The sequence below is a fragment of the Callospermophilus lateralis genome, chromosome 14 (genome assembly GCF_048772815.1).
Source record: "Callospermophilus lateralis isolate mCalLat2 chromosome 14, mCalLat2.hap1, whole genome shotgun sequence".
NCBI lineage: Eukaryota > Metazoa > Chordata > Mammalia > Rodentia > Sciuridae > Callospermophilus > Callospermophilus lateralis.
This window is the reverse complement of record NC_135318.1, coordinates 95,731,246-95,748,276: the sequence shown is the minus strand read 5'-3', so window position 1 is coordinate 95,748,276 and position 17,031 is coordinate 95,731,246. Positions and strand designations below refer to the sequence as shown.

Below are 17,031 nucleotides of genomic sequence, written 5' to 3'. Positions count from 1 at the left end.
CCACATGCTCCTGTCCTGACGTACTGTACAGTCACAGGCCCGAAGCAATGGGTCCAATCAGCCATGTACTGAAAGCTCCCAAACGGTGAGTCAAAATAAGCCTTTCCTCTTCTTAAGTTGATTTATCTCAGGTATTTGTTACAGTAACAGAAAACTCACTAATACATGTCCAATGGCTCTTTCCCAATACCAGATTGCTTTCAGGTCCCTTGGTCCTCAGCTTCTGCTCAGAAACCTTCAACAAAATAGAGCCTAGACTTTCCTCAGCATGGCCTTTGCGATCTAGGGCCTTGCTGTCTCCTCTCCCACAAACGGAAGGTCCCGTGCTTCACTCTGTCACTGGACTCGTCAGTGCCATCCATTTACCCCTTCCTCCTTAGTGACAGGACCCCTGTTTTAGGTGGTCTTGTTGCCAGGTACCTCTAACACCCAGGAGGGAGAGGTGAGGCCATATGCTTGCTGCTCAAGCAAAATGCTCAAGTTGGTAGGAAAATGGTTTTATTCAAAGGAATAAATAATGAACTTGATTGTTTCAAAGGTTCTTTCTCTTGGGGCTGGGGATGTGGCTCAAGCGGTAGCGCGCTCGCCTGGCATGCGTGCGGCCCGGGTTCGATCCTCAGCACCACATACAAACAGAGATGTTGTGCCCGCCGAGAACTAAAAAATAAAATATTAAAAAAATTCTCTCTCAAAAAAAAAAAAAAAAGGTTCTTTCTCCCAAAAGCTTTTAGGAGAGGCCAGGGTGCATTAGGACAAAAGATGGGAGTTTCACAGGTAAGTCCCTGGAGCCAGGACCTGTGGGACCAGCATCTGCATCTTCCTTTTAGATAAGCTATCTGAGGGCTCTCTTTAGAACTTAGAATACCCAAGGAGAGGGTGTTAGAGATGGAGGGATAGATTGGAGGGACGTGGGAGGAGCAGCAAATCCCTCAGCTGGATAAATACTAGTTTTCAGATCCTCTTGCAGCTAGTTGTGGCTGTGACAGAGTTCAGGCCAATGACCTGTGAAGGAAAGTGTGCCCAGCCCTGCTTGACAGACAGCTGCTTAGTGGAAGGAATGCCCTTTGGGGCCTTGCTGCTGCTTTGTTTCATGGAACTCTGATGTGCCAGCCAGAGCTCAAGCAGCCCTTCTGGGCCACAAAGTGACCAGAGTATGGAAGCCAGCCGTGAAATGGCGGGACAGACAAGAGGAGAGTCTGGGACGCTGGACCACAGAGCTGTCACTGCCACCCTGGAGGACTGCCTACCTCCAACTTATTTTTGTGATCCTCCTGTCAGGGCTTGATTTTAAATATCTGTTCCTGGGGATGTGGCTCAAGCGGTAGCGCGCTCGCCTGGCATGCATGCGGCCCGGGTTCGATCCTCAGCACCACATACAAACAAAGATGTTGTGTTCGCCAAAAAAAACTAAAACTAAACTAAAATAAAATAAAAATAAATAAATTCTCTTTCTCTCTCTCTTAAAAAAAAAAAAAAATTAAATATCTGTTCCTTCATAAACCTTTGCCCATTCCCTGGACATAACCTGCCATGGTTCCCCCAGTGTCCCAGGCCTGTTTGCCTCTCTGGTAGCAGGTACACCATGGCCTGCATGGAGTGGCTAAAAGACAAAAAAAAAAAAAAAAAAAAAAAGACTGGGTGACCAAGACTGAGTGTCTGGGGACACTGTGTTATGCTCAAATCTGGGACCCCCAAAAGACCACCAGAGACCCAAGATCGATGTAAGCAGCAAAGAGGTGTTTATTGCGAGCTGGCTCCTCCGCATGCACACAGAGCAACTGGTGACGCTGAGAGGCCCCCAGCCCAGGGTTTGCAGCAGTTTTATACATTCTTTGGAGAAGGCAGGGACCTCACATACATCATAGCATCTCTTAGCAAAGCATCACACACGGCAGGAAAATCAAATAACAACTCTAAAACACGATTAGCACATTCACTGGCGGGAACAAGTTGGGTAGGGGGTGATTGGTCAGTACAAAAGGGGGATTCGTTTGAACTGATTGGTTTAAGCCAAGAGGGGTGTTTGTGCTGAGCTACAGGGTTTCCCAACACCATAAACTACTGGGAGGGTCATCTGGCATCCCAGGTATTTCCCTGTCTCATGCTGATTGGTGGCTGCTAGGGGGCTGCTATGGGTCCCCACCTAGCCTGACTGAGTCAGGGACACCTGGCGCAGCAGATCTCTCCTGTTATTTGTAGATAAACCACTTAGCAGGGTGGGAATGTGCCTAGGAGTGCTCTGTGGGTCTTTCCAAGGACAAAGGTCATGTCCCTTCCTTGGACAGGCTTTGCTCTGAGGTAGAGGCTGGTTTTTCAACTGGCGCAGAGTGGGCTGGCCGGCCGCCTTTGTGGCCCACTGTGCCCCTTCAGGTAGGGGGACAGTCAGTGCCTTTCTCTCCACCAGGTGGCAGTACTGGCCAAGCCCAGGGAGACTCCACCTTCACCAGCACCTTCAGAATGAGAATTTTAGGGCAGGGAGGGAATTTAGCCAAGGTAAATGCAAATCGCACCCGAGGGTCCGTCGGGTGGGTTTTCTGTGTGTATTCACACCTGTGTGATCAGGTAAGGACCCACCTGAGGGACGGGCATCCCAAGGGCCTGGTACTCCTCCCCATCACCAACTCCCAAAGGGAAGCCCCTCCTGGCTTCTGCCTGAGCCCGGTAGGATGCCCCCACGCAGGTGGGCTCTTTGAATCCTATCAACATCACAGCCCCAAGGTTCACCGATGACTTGGGTAACAGTGGAGTCTTGCCCCAGCCTCCATGGGGACTGGTTCCAGAGCCTTCAGGATGCCAAAATCCACTTCTCTAAAGTCCCTTCTACACAAGGATCTTCGGTTTGTGTAAGTTAGACATCACCTCTAGATCACTTGTGCTATCTAGTGCAATGCGCATAGTCGTTTGGCTGAATTGCTTCGGGAACAATGACAGGGAAAAAAGACCTGTGCATGTTTGATACAGATGTAATTTTCATATATATGCGTTATATGTGTGTGTATATTGAGGTGGGGAATTGAACTCAGGGGTCCTTAACCACTGAGCCACATCTCCAGCCCTTTAAAAATTTTTTTTTTGAAATTTTGAGACAAGGTCTTGCTAAGTTGCTGAGGCTGGCTTTGAATTCGCGATCCTCCTGCCTCAGCCTCCCGAGTCGCTGAGATTACAGGCGTGCACCGTGGTACCCCGCACAAAAGTACTTTTAACGATAGGACCCTGGGCAAATTGAGGGCTGGCTATCACTGAGGGTCCCAATGAGGTGACAAAACTATCCTGGGGAGAGAAAGGGTGTGGGGAGCTGCAGGGTGCAGGGAGGGGGTGCTGAGTCCTCAGAAGCCTCAGACCCTCTCCCTACCTGGCTTTGAGGGTTCACCGGGCCTCTGCGCTTCCGGCAGTACCGAATAGAGCCAGCAGGGGCCGCTCCAATCTCTGCCAAAGGCTCCCCTGTTTCCAGGGCCGGTCACTCTTCAGAGCAGTTGTAAGGACTTGCCAGAGGCCAGCTCTGCCTTGTCAGTGGCACTAAAGGAAAGGGAAGGGTCCAGTCTCCATCGCGGGGCGGTTTCCACACACACACTGAGGCAACCAATCAGCAACTACCTTATAAGGCTTCTACTATGCGTCAGCACAGTCCAGCACCAGAATGTTAACTAATAACAACAAAATACTCACCAGGTGCCAAGTACCCTGAGTGAGGAACCCCAGAGGGACTAATGGGCGGTTAAGGCACCAGCTCTTCAGCCACAGTGCAAGGACCAAATCCTGCCTCCCGATCATGGAACAAGTCGCTTGACCACTTTGTGCCTCAGTTTCCCTGGGTGTAAAATGGGAATGGTTGCAATAATCAGGACCTGAGGAGTTTCCGAGAGGAGTGCCAAGTTGATCTAGTATGGACTCAGGACAACAGTATCTTAAAGGGAGAAGTTCGATCTTTGCTTACCTGCTGGCAGGCTCGTGGTTAAGAGCCCAATCACAGATTATTAAGACCAGATTTCAGAAAAGACAGATTAATAAGAGAGAGGCTTATTTAATATGGGACCCAGGGCCCTCAGAAGTGAAGGCCTGAAGAAACAGGGAAATCTGTGTGTTTTTATGCCCAGCGTGATGAAGGGTGGCTGTTTGTGCCGAAGCTTGGCTGGATGGAGGGGCAGGAACTGGAGGCTAGAAGCCAGGGGGACCTCAGCCAGGCCGGTTTGTCCAGATTCTTTTCCGTGTCACTGTCTTCAAAGGTAAGGAAGCCACTGAGGGTCTGTGACCATCTGCTTCAGGGCAGAAAGGCAAGGCCGTGCCTTCCCCCTTCTGCTGTTTTCCCAAAGGCGGAGGCGTCATATTTTAGAGGGGCATGGACTGAACCTGCCAGTTTGTTAAATAGGTTCACGTGGGAGTGAGTCGAGAGCTCACCTGGCACTCCTGTCTCCTGGACATTGGGCCTGAGGAGGCTTCACTATCTTGGAATGTCCACCCGCACCGAGGTCCTGCAAACCCAGCCAGTCCTCCTGCGGGCTGCAGGTAGCCTGCAGGCCACAACTGGCCCAGTATTTTTCCAGACAGGCTGAATCCCCAGTCCTGGTTTCCCTGATAAGATGGTGCACACATCTCTCTGTGGGAATGTGGTTTATTGGCAGGGTGCTCCAGGCAGTGGGCCTACAGGTGGAGCCTGGGAGGGGGAGGAGGGAGCAGCCTCGCCCAGAGACTGGCGAGGTTGTCAGAGGGCACTAGGGGTTGCCCTAGCCTGGCTCCCTCAGGTGGGCCAGCCAGGACCATAAACCAGGGGACGGGGCCAGCTGTTACCATCAGGAACTATCAACCTTGGGCTCGCTGTGATTGGCATTGACTCCTTCCTAGTTGCCCTTGGCCTCTGCAAAACTGCTTCTCATGCAAAAAACCAGGAGCCTGGTGGGTGTGGCCTGAGAAAGGCGGTCCAGGCTTGGGGCAGTGTCTTCCAAGGTAACCAGGGCCAGGCTGCCATCAACTTCCTCTCTCCAAGTCCACAGCCACAGCATGTTGCCTGTTAGGCTGGAAGGGACCCCCAGGCCAGCTCATTGTGACTTCCTGTTTTATACCTGGAAACCCCAGGGCCCAGGGAGAGCAAGGGAGCCGCTCAAGGTAATACCAGGAGCAGAACCTGTCTCCAAACTCTCCACTCTCTCCCGCCCTGTCACCTCCTCAGCCTACTGCATCCTCTGTCCCCCCAGGGACATGCCCAGGGGCTATTCATCCTATGAAGAGTTCTGAACAAGGGCTGAAGGTGACCTTGCTCTGGAGTCTTGGGGCTGGCTCAGTCTGGGAGTGAAAGGCCAGGGTACTTAGGCCTGCACCACAGTCAGGCCTTGGCACCTGAAGTTAGGAACACAGAATCCCTGCAGGCCCCAGACCTTCTGAGGCAATCTGTTTTTAACAAGATGCACAGAAGATTCTTTGCCCCATAAAAAAACACTGGGCAAAAGAAAGCTCCTTCCTCCGGGAGCCTCAGTTTCCTTGTGAGCAATCAAAGGGACAGAAGATTGCTCTGACTTCTTTGCCAGAGCTAACAAGTCAGGAGCCAGCAGGCCTTTGGTGTGACCTCTGCCGGGCCATTTGCGTTGGGTGGTAAATTCTGCAGAGTAGAATTTCAGCTCCAGCAGGTCTGGGGGAACCACCTCCCCATCTCTCCTTCTGTCTGCCGAGCCCCCTCCTCTGTGCTGGAAACCCAGGGCAGACACCACTGCACACATTCTGAGATGCCACTCTTTCAATTGAATTCCACTTCAGCAACATTGAGCACCTTCTGTATGTCAGGGTCTGAAGCAGTGGCCTAGCAGCACTTAACCACTGAGCCACATCCCCAACCCTTTTTATCTTTTGAGACAGGGTCTTGCTGAGTTGCTTAGCCCTTACTAAGTTGCTGAGGCTGGCTTTGAACTTGCGATCCTTCTGCCTCAGCCTCCCAAGTCGCTGGGAATATAGGCTTGCACCACCGCACCTGGCACCAGGGGTCCTTTTTAAAATTCCTCTGTCCGGGTTCCACCCTGATCAATGGAACCAGCGTCTCTGTGGGCAAGTCTGGACCCAGGTGCTTATTAACATGACTTGGGCAATTCTAATGCACAGCCGGGTTGAGATCGGTCAGAAGTCAGACAGAAGGCTACCCTAGCCCTACCCAGACCACGTCCCCAGTTCCTGTTTCCTTTTCTCAGGTTGGTTAGCTGCAGCAAGTTTGCTGCAAGCCAGGAGAACTTACCAGGAAATCCCCAGGATATTGTAATGCTTGACAGCCAATCCAATTAATCATCAACTCTGTAACATGATCTCTGGCTCATAAAAAAGGGAACCTGTTGAGTCTTTGGAAACCTGACCACTGGCCTTCACCAGACAACTCCCTCCAGACCCAGGGACCTGTGCCCAAGGACCCCAGGCTGATGGGCGCCCACCTCTGCTCCAGTGCCTGTGAGTATACCTCCTGCATCCCCTGAGTTGGGTTCCTGGGCCAGGGGTGCGAGAAGTGGAGAGGGCTGTGTCATTGCTGCAGGGGGAGTCTGTGGGGTGGAGGTGCAGGCAGGGTCTTCGTGGCTCAGGAGAGGCGCCTGACACCCCTTGGCTCCCTGTGCCATGGTGAGTTTCCTGTCTCTGCAGAAGTCCAACAAAACCTGGGTGATCTGGGTCCAGGGTGGCCACAGTGATGCTTCTCGGTTCCTGGTGGGCAGAGGGAGTAGCGACCCGTGTGGGCCACAGGAGGGAGTTTAGGGGTCCTGTAGAGAACCAGGAATTCTCAAGAACCAGGGCTCTTGAGCAGGTAGAATTTCAGCTCCAGCAGGTCTGGGGGAACCTAAAGCTCGGTTTCCTCATCTGTAGGCAGGGGACAATGCGACCCATCCTACTGGCTTCACAGGACTACCAGAAGGCACAAATCTACAGAGTGATCAGGCAGGAAGTCCCTCTGGGAGCCTCACCTGAGGCCACAGGTGTTCCTTAGTAGAAGGGCCTCTGGCGGGTAGAAGAAGGAGAACCAGGTCCTTCAACCTCAAAGACAACCAGGACGGTGTGTCTCTGGACGTGCTCTCCTAGGCAAAGAGCCAAAGCCACTGCTCAGGGCTCCCTGGTGGGCACAGAAGGCTCACATACCAGCACCCAGACCCACCACTGCTGTGCTGTGACAATCTGGTTTGCATTCCAGGCAGGACAATGACAGCGCTCTAGAGGAGGCGGCCTCCTATTGAGTGTGGCTGGGACCTGGGCCTTGGACCTGGGATCCCCTGCTTCTGGCTGGCAGAATGTGGTGTCACCGAGCTTCCCCAATCTCTGAGTGTGTCCCCTGCAGGGTGGGGAGAGGAGAGGAGAGGCAGAGGCTGCAGATAGCCGATTGGGCGCCTGGTACCCTCAAAGTCTTAATAGCTGAGGGGGGGCAACGAAGACGATGATGATCCGGAGGCCCTAGTGGAGCAGGCACTGACCCTGTGTCACTTAAATTTTGAGACCCTAGCTGCAGGGATTCTGCAATTTGACTCTACCTGTCCAGGGGTGGAGACATTCCAAAGCATGTGATTAGTGTTTCCTGAACTTCCTGCTGCCAGGGTGGGTCCCTGTCCAGCCCAGCCTGCAGCCCTTGTCCCTCCACGGCAGCCATGGGTGAGTCCCACTGCTCCACCAAGCCTCGGGATCCTGCCTGAAAATGGGGACCCAGATAGCAGCCACCTCTGGGTGTGAGGGTGGCCCAGCCCGTAGGACAGACCTGCCTGGAGAGCCACTTTGGGCCCCTGCCCACCTCTTCCATTCCCCACACTGGGGATGGGATGACTGGGTTACCTGTGTCACCAGGGTGACTCCTGCAAGGCTCCGGGGGAGGAACCAGGCAGAATGGAAGTAGGTGTCCACTCTCTTCATGCCCCTGTGACCCAGCTCCAAGTTCAGGTGGCAGAGCCCCGTGCAAAGGAAGGGAAGGGGACCCTGTGGGTGGTGTCTCGTAGGCCCTTGCTGGGCTGCATGGACCAGGGTGCTTCAGCCACACTCAACCTGGGCCTTGTGCAGTGACCATCCAAAACAACCGTACAGGAGACTAAGTGCAGAGAGACTAAGCCCCAGAGAGCTCTGTGTTGTCCTGCTGGGTGACACCTTGCAGTGTCATGCTCAGGAGGCTGTTGATAAGGGGCTGCCTGTCTGAAGTAGGGACAGTAGCCCAAGTGGGCCACGGAGAGAAGGGTGCTCACACATCCTGTCCACCTAGGGAGGACACCTCCAGTGTGTCCCCTCAGTCCCCCTAGCTTAGGTGACAGGAACACAGAGCTCCCAGCCACTCGCTGGGAAGGCTCCTGAGCTGGGCGGAGCTCTGCAGACTGTCAAGTTCCTATTCAGGTCAAGGCCTGCTTCTCCTGGCGTCCCCAAGGCCTCCCTGTCCTGCGGAGGGACTCCCGTACTCACTGAGGACCTTCCCAGGGAGTTTCCCCTGCTCCCTGGCCTGGACCCAGCCAGTCAGTGCCCTGGCTCCCCTCCAGGATGTGGATTGGGGCAATGAATCTTCCCTCTGTCCCATCCCTGCCCCTAGAGTAGGTCCTGCCAGGGGTCAGGCTGGCCTGAGTCTCTGTCCCAGCTGTCTAGGGCATGGGGCTGGGGGTGGGGACAAAGTGGGTGGAAACTCCAATCAGAGCCAGGAAGAGCTCTTCTCTGTAGGTCACCCTTTAGGCCCCAGGAGCTGAGTGTAGCCAGTCTCTAGTTTCTGTTCCAACAGGGATGGAGACCACTTTCCTGCAGGGTGTATACTGGGCAAGGCTGGGGCAGCTCCTATTTGCCCTTCAGTTTTGTTCCCAGTGGCTGTGGGGACTCTCAGGAACAGTCTTTCCTGCCTCTCTATGGTGACAGGACTGGTCTCTCCAGGGGCAGGCGCTGATTCAGTTGAGTGTGTGTGGGGGGTGGCCTGCCCTCTCTGGTCTGAGCTGGTTACCCCAGGAGCTCCTACCTGCCCCGACCCCAGCTGAGCAATGAATGCTTCATGTTCAGGGTCTCTGGGCAGGTGACCAGAGACTCCAGGCCTTGTAGGGTGAGGGTTCCCGTCTATGGCTAAGGAGACTGAGCCCCGGGCATCAGGGAGCAGCCTCGCTCAGCAACAGGGCAGGACCAGAATCCGGGGGGCAAACATGACCCCCCGCCTGCACTGGCAACTCAGGGGTGGGTGCAGGGCAGGCTCGCTGATGTCAGGGCCTTGTGTTCTGGTTCTAGTCCAGATGTACTGACCCAGAGGCTCCCCCTTGCTTAGGTACAAGCTTGAGGAGAAGGGATCTGGCACACCCATCAGGTGAACGGGAGAATGAGGTCATCATGGGAAAGGGTGACATTGGGGACAGAGGCACGCGTGAGGTGGGCAAGTGTAGACACCCAGAGCTCTGCGGAGGCCTGTTCATAGGTCACAAGGCACTTGTCCCTATGCCTTGGGGAAGGATATTTCAGTAGGTCAAGAGTGGATCACTGTGATCTCAAAGGTGTCCCTGTGCCTGACCAGATGGAGTCTCCCCTCCCTGGCTCCTGCTGGGATGAGGCTGGCTGGTGCAGGGTCAGGGCAGACCAGGGGAAAGCGACCCAATTAGGGGACGTGGTCTTGGCTGGGTTCTGGCTCAAGTTCTGAATAAGTTTACCTCTTTTTATTTTTAGGAGGTACTGGGGATTGAATTCAGGGGAACTCGACCCCTGAGCCACATCCCCAGCTCTATTTTGTATTATTTAGAGACAGGGTCTCACTGAGTTGCTTAGTACCTCGCCATTGCTGAGGCTGGCTTTGAACTTGCAATCCTCCTGCCTCAGCCTCCCGAGCTGCTGGGATTACAGGTGTGTGCCACCGTGCCTGGCTCTCTCTCTCTCTCTCTTTTTAATATTTTATTAGTTGTCAATGATTTTTTTACTTTATTTGTTTACATGTGGTGCTGAGAATCAAACCCAGTGCCTTATATATGCTAGGAAGCGCTCTACCACTGAGCTACAACCCCAGCTGGGCTCTTTTTATTTTTATTTTATTTTATTTATTTTATTTTTTTAAATTAAATTTTTATTGTTGGTTGTTCAAAACATTACATAGTTCTTGACATATCATATTTCACACTTTGATTCAAGTGCTGAGGATCAAACCCAGCGCCTTGTGCATGCTAGGCGAACATTCTACCATTGAGCCACAACTCCAGCCCCCTCTTTTTATTTTTAACTGCAAAGCAGTAGCCAGCTTCCAGGCCCAGCCCTGGAACAGCAGGCCACAGCCTTGCAGCCCTGAAGGAGGAGGGGCCCAGGGGTGGGAGGTGCAGTCCTGGGGCAGGAAGCTCCACCAGCTTCCTCCAGGATTCGGATCCACAAGGACCAGCCAACAGGGAACTTTCCCTTCCTGGCTGCCAAGTGACGTCCTCTGGGAAGTCCCCTGGTTGCAAAGCCCAGTTGGGGCTTTGTTAAGACAACCTCTGGATTCCCAAGAGATGGCCTTGGCCTCCTTCTCCAGCCTGCACCCCCTACCTGGTTGGGAGCTGCAGAGTCCCTTGACTCCCAGGATGAGGAGTCACCTTCCAGGGTGGGGCAGGGCCTCCACCAGCAAAGCAGGTTCCCTGTGGGGAAACGTCAAGGTCAAAAAGACAGAAAAGATCGCCATCTGCCAGAGAATTCCCCCGTTGGCCTGTGGGCCCAGCTACTCCTGGGCTGGCCCCGGAGTGAGAATAAATGGACATAATAAATATAAATACGTGGACCTGCTGTGCCCACTGAACACGGCAGTACCTTTGGGCAGATGGGGTTTAGAGACTGGCACCGGCATTGGTGCCTTTCATTTTCTTGTTCTCCTTGGGGAGAAGGAGCATTTAGTAGGTTTGCTGAGGAAATCAGATCCAGAAGTCAGAGTGGGCTCCCACCAGGCTCTGAGCAGATCTCCGGGGGTTCCCTGGGGTGAGGGGTGAGAGTCTGTTCAGGGAAGGTGCTGTTGTCAAGGGAGCTGGGCAAGGTGGACATGACCCTCCAGGGGATGTGAAGGTGGCCCAGAGTGCTGGGGATCCTGGGGTGCTGGGGGTTCCCTCAAAGAGCCAGTGGGTCCGGGCCTGGCTCACATTGACTTGCTCCATGTCCCCACCCTGCCCCACAGCCACCGAGGCTCCCCGAGAGGCGCTGCGCTTCCACGAGGACACCAAGGGCGCGCAGGTGCATCTGGACGCGCTGGCGAGCACGGCGTGCAGGCGAGCCACCTTCTACGACGGCATCGTGTTCAGCCAGCGGCCGGTGCCCCCCGGAGAGCGTGTGGCACTGCGCGTGCTGCAGCATGAGGGCGGCTGGTGCGGTGGCCTCCGCGTGGGCTTCACGCGACTGGACCCTGCGCACGTGTCCGCGCCCAGCCTGCCGCCCTTCGTGTGCCCGGACTTGGAGGAGCTGAGCCCGACGTGGGCCGCGGTGCTGCCCGAAGGCAGCGTGCTCCCGGGGAATGTGGTCTGCTTCTGGGTGGACCGCCGGGGCCGGCTCTTTGTCAAGGTCAACGCAGGCCGCCGGCTCCTTCTGCGGAAAGACGTGCTCCTGGGCGCGCCGCTCTGGGCGGTGATGGACGTGTACGGCACCACCAAAGCCATCCAGCTGCTGGGTGAGACAATGAGGGGACCCGAGTGCAGGCCGCGGGGGGGTGGGGCTGGGGAGAGGGACAGCAGGCTTTGCCGCAGGGACAGGTGGGCTGGAGCGCCCGGGGCTGTTCCCCTGGTCCTGACTCCCTCTCTGTCTCAGACCCCACAGCCAGCCTGGGTCCCACCGCCATGCCGGCCGTCCGCAGGGAGGAGGCTGTGCCTGAGCAGGAAGGTGAGTAGACTCCCCAACCTCCAGCAGCCCCTGCGGAGTGGGAGGAAGCCCGAAGACATGGGGCGCAGACAGCGTCAATTCTCTCCATCCCCAGAGCCGGTCTTCCGCGGGCTTTGGGCCAGACGTTTTGATCCCCGGAGCCGGGGTTGGAGACTTTAAAGTTCTGCGTTCTAGAGCAACGGCTGGCTTTACAAGTGACAGTGCTCTTGTTACAGCATCATCACGAGCACATAGTGCTATGCCTTTGCTGTAGAAAAGTAATCCACATTCATTGTAAGATTTTGCCAAACAGAAATAAGATTAAGGGATAAAGATTTTTTTTTTTTTTTTTAATGGTACCAGGGATTGATCCCCCAGGGGCAGTTAACCACTAAGCCACATCTCTAGACCTTTTTTCCTTTTTATTTGTGACAGGGTTTCACTAGGTTGCTTAGGGCCTCTCTAAGTTGCTGAGGCTGGCTTTGAACTAGCAATCCTCCTGCCTCAGCCTCCTGAGCCACTGGGATTACAGTCATAGTACCAGGCCAAGAAGAAGGTTTTTAAAACCACCCGGACCTCTTGGGTGGATTTCTTCCAGTATTTTTATCACAGGTGTGCATGCAGGTGCAGGTGGACAAGTGTTGGACTTTGTTTTCTTTTTTTTTTTAAATTAGAATTTCAGGGGCTGGGGATGTGGCTCAAGTGGTAGCGCACTCGCCTGGTGTGCATGCAGCCTGGGTTCGATCCTCAGCACCACGTACAAACAAAGATGTTGTGTCCGCCAAGTACTAAAAAAAATAAATGTTAAAAAATTCTCTCTTTCTCACTCTTTCTTTAAAAAAAAAAAATTGGAATTTCATAATCCACGTCCCCTCTTTATCCCTGGGGAGGCATGTTTCATGATGGTCCTCTGAATCCTGAAACTGTGGGTAGCCCTATATACTTGGCTTTTCCTATACATGCCTATGAAGAAGTTGAATTTATGAATTAAGTATAGTAAGACATTCCCAACAATAACAAGTGATAAAACAGGATGATTCGGTAGTGTAATAGCAATCATTTAAAATTCATGAATTTTATTTCTGGAATTTTCCAGAAAAAAATTTAATATTTTCAGACCACAGGTAACCATGAAATACAAAACCTAGACCAAGGGCGGATGACTGTGTGTCCGTCTTCTTCCCTTGATCACATCAGGAGCGTCGTCACGTGAGGTCATATTCAGAAGATAGCACCCTTCTCTGTCCTGGGACCAGATCATGAGAAGTGGCCCACCCCTTGCCCCACGTGACCCCAGCCTGTGTTCTCTTCTTTCCAGTCACACCGGACAACGAGTGCATCATCTGCTTCCACCATGCTGCCGACACCTGTCTTGACCCCTGTGGCCACTCACACTTCTGCAGCTCCTGTGCCCAGCGGATCTTCAGGGATACCGCCACGTGTCCTGTGTGTCGCTGGCAGATCAAGGCAATAGCCACAGTGTGGTCACCGAGGACTGGGGAAGGCTCATGAGAGAGGCTCCCGGGTGTAGCAGGTTGGACCTATCTCTGCAGAGGGAGCAGGCGCAGCCCTGCCCTCATCCTGGCCTGGAATCAGGGGACCTGGCCAGAGCAGACAGGACAGAGAGGGAGGCAGGGAGCTGGTGGTCACTGTACTACTCTTTCCCCAAGGGAAAGTTGGGCTGGGGCCAGTGTAGCAAGGAGAAACCTCTCTGCCCACACCAGGGTGTTCCCTTTCGGGGTGCTGTGTGCAGAGAGGGTAGTTGATTCCTCATTTCTGTAGCCAAGGCTGCTGCATCTGCCCTGCGGCCCCAGCATGTTGAAGACCTGGAACAGGGAGGTATGTCAGTGGAACTTACTGGGTCATCTCCCTCAAGTCCCCCACAAAGTGATCTGTAGTTGTCTCTCAGGGTGCTTGTGAGGTTGTGATGAGATTGTGTGACTAAAGACGACCCAGCACTTGAAAGTGCACCGTAGTTATGATTTCCTCAACATTTCTGAAATACCACAATAAAGTTTGTTTTGTATGAATTTTTTTGATAATAACTGTGTCCCCCTTTTTTGTGTGTGTGTGCTCAGTGGGAGGGGGTGAAGCTCTAGTCACGATGTAGGACATTCGGTAACCTGCCATCCTGCTATCCTGCCCTCTCTAGACCACTCTAGACTTGCGGTGGTCTGGTGGGCTCCCGGCACCCAGGCCCATGGGCTCTATGGAACTGAGCATGTGCAGCAGATGGTCCAATACTCCCAGCCCTCAAGCCCCAGCCAGACCTTAACCTAGCCACACTGGGTTTTGGTGCATGGCCCAGAAGCTCTGGCCCTGACAAGGCAGGAGTTGACCTGGGAGCTGCCTCAGCAGGTGTGAGTGGCAGGGGAAGCCACATCTATTACTTTACTATGGTTCTCTGCTCTGTGACTGCCTGTAAAGGGACATTTCCTGGGTGTATAAAATAGGGGGTTCAAACCTATTATGCTAATTTTTTTTCCCAGATGGACACCATACCGTTATTTTATTTATTTTTACATGGTACTGAGGATTGAACCCAGTGCCTCACATGTGCTAGGCAAGCGTTCTATCATTGATGCTCAAAAGTTTTCATGATGGACACCTCCATCAGAGATGTCTCTGCAGCCCCCTCACCATCCCGAGGGCCAGGATGTTGGGTTGGGTGATACCCAACATTGTGAAGAAGGATCCCTCTCTGCCACCCATGGTGCTCTAACTTTCAGCATGTGACTTGACCTCTGTGAGCTTCTGTTTCTCTGTCAAGTGGAAATAAGTTAATTTTCTTTCTGGTAAGTTGCAAGGATCATGAATATATAACCTCTAGCTGCAAAGTGCTCAAAATATGACATCTCCCCAGGGGAAGGGCCTAGGGAACAGTAGGCCAGGCATCGGGGTCCAGGGGTGAATCCTGGCTTCCCACTGTCTTTTTCCAAGGCCCCCCCAAACCTCCCTAACTGGGAGGATTCCTAAGGACGTGTGTGCGCACGTGTGTGTGTGTGTCTGTGTGTGTGAAGGCCTGAGTATTTAGATCACTGGTAGCATCCTGGATTCAAGCCCCATTATCCAAAGAAAAAAGAAAAGAAAAAAACACCACACCCCAACACACACACACACCAGGGGTGGGAAGAACATATTGGGGTGTAAATTCCTTGGACAGCTCCATCCCCCTAAATATTGTCCCTAGTTGAGCTCCATGACACACACCTGTAATCACAATTTGTGGGGCTGAAGCAGGAGGATTACAAGCTCAAGACAAGCCTCAGCAACCTATCAAAGCCCTAAGCAATTTAGTGAGATCTTATCTCAAAATAAAAAGTAAAAATGGCCAGGGATTAGCTCAGTGGTAAAATGCCCTTGGGTTCCATCCCCAGTACCAAAAAGAAAAAAAAAAAAAACCACAATATTGTCATCATCTGACCTGTGCTACAGTTCCTTGGTAAAACGTCATTTACAGTATGTTATCATTAAGCCCAACATGGAGCTCTCTTCATGGAAAAGCCCCAACCCCCAGGACATTACTAATCCCCTTTGGGGCTCTCCGCATGGGAAAATTCCTATGTCCGGGACATTTGTCAGTTTTAATAAGCTTTAATTACTTAACGTCACCACTGCCTAATGCGGTGATGCCTGTGGAGGCAAACAGAGTTGCCATAAATTTAAAAGGAAGATTAGGGAAATGAGATGTCCAAGGAGAACTTTGAGAAGCTCTAATAGATTCCTAGGGATCTGAAAAGCTATGCATATTCTCCAGAAAGACCTAGGAGGTTCCCAGTCTTTGGCTGATCTTGAGGCTTTGGATAGGCAGGAAGTGAAGTCCAAGACAGAGTTGGAAACCGCCAAGGGACTGAGGGTTCGCCTCAACCCACAGACAGAGCTCCTGACAATCAGTGGAAATTTGCTAGGTCAAGGCGGTTAAGGAATTCTCGGTCCAAGCATTAAAATGAATCACTGAACTAACTGAAGAAGGACTTCAATTAGCTGCATGTTACAGGAAATATAGACCTTACAGAATTAGCCCAGGAATGTCACTAAACAAACAGCAGCAACAACAACAACAAACCTTGGAGGGGAGAATTTTTTATTTTTCAGGGCTGCTAAATTATATTATTAAAAAAGGACAGTTTCAGGCTGGAGTTGTAGCTCAGTGGTAGAGCACTTGCCTCCCAAGTGTGAGGCACTGGGTTCGATCCTAGCACCACATAAAAACAAATAAAGGCATTGAGTCCATATACAACTAAAAATATTTTTTAAAAATAAGGACAGGGCTGGGGATGTGGCTCAAGTGGTAGCGTGCTCACCTGGCATGCATGGGGCCTGAGTTTGATCCTCAGCACCACATACAACAAAGAAGTTGTGTCCACCGAAAACTAAAAAATAAATTAAAAAAAAAAATGACAGTTTTTTTTTTTTTTAAGCATGAAACCTATAAAGAAACAGAAAAGTTGCACACATAATTAGTCACTAGAAACTGTCTCTGAGAGTACTAAGATGATGAATTTTCTAGACAATGACTTTAATTCAGCTACTGTAAATATGTTCAAAGAACTAAAGGAGGCTGGTAGCTCAGAAGTAGGGTATGTGCTTAGCATGTTAAAGTTCCTGGGTTCAATGCCCAAGACTAACAAATGAAAGGAAATCATGTGTAAAGAATTTTTTTTTTTTTTTTAAGAGAGAGAGAGAGAGAGAGAATTTTTTCAATATTTATTTTTCAGTTTTCGGTGGACACAACATCCTCATTCTATTTTTATGTGGTGCTGAGGATCGAACCCAGCACCCCGCACATGCCAGGCTATTTGAGCCACATCCCCAGCCCATGTGTAAAGAATTTTAAAAACTGGGGCTGAGTTGGGGCTCAGTGGTAGAGCACTTGCCTAACATGTGTGAGGCACTGAGTTTGATACTCAGCACCACATAAAAATCAACAAATAAAATAGAGGCATTATGTTCACCTAAACTCAAAAAAAATTATTTTTTTTAATTTTAAAAAGTATGTCAGTGATGTAAGAATATCAGTAGAGAATATCAGTAGAAAGATAGAAAATATTTTTAAAAATAGAAATTCTGGAGTTGAAAAGTACATTATGTGAAATAAAAAATCTACTAAAGGGACTCAGCAGCACATTTGAGCTGGCAGAAGAAAGGATTAATGAACTAGAAGATCTGGTCTGAAGAATAGAAAGAAAAAGGAACAAAGCCTCAGAGACTTGTGAGATACCATCCTCCACCCTCATACAAGTCATGGAAAATACCAGAAGGAGAAGAGGGAGATAAAAGGTGTGT

General features: G+C 51.7%; 1 protein-coding gene across 1 annotated transcript; it reads left to right on the top strand.

Annotated features, from left to right (window-relative positions):
• Positions 1–11,049: 11,049 nt before the first annotated feature.
• Neurl3 (neuralized E3 ubiquitin protein ligase 3) lies at positions 11,050–13,257 on the top strand. Its single transcript, XM_076832799.2, has 3 exons — positions 11,050–11,557; positions 11,695–11,766; positions 13,064–13,257. Exons 1-3 carry the CDS (start codon positions 11,050–11,052, stop codon positions 13,255–13,257), a joined length of 774 nt encoding a protein of 257 aa, XP_076688914.2.
• Positions 13,258–17,031: the final 3,774 nt, after the last annotated feature.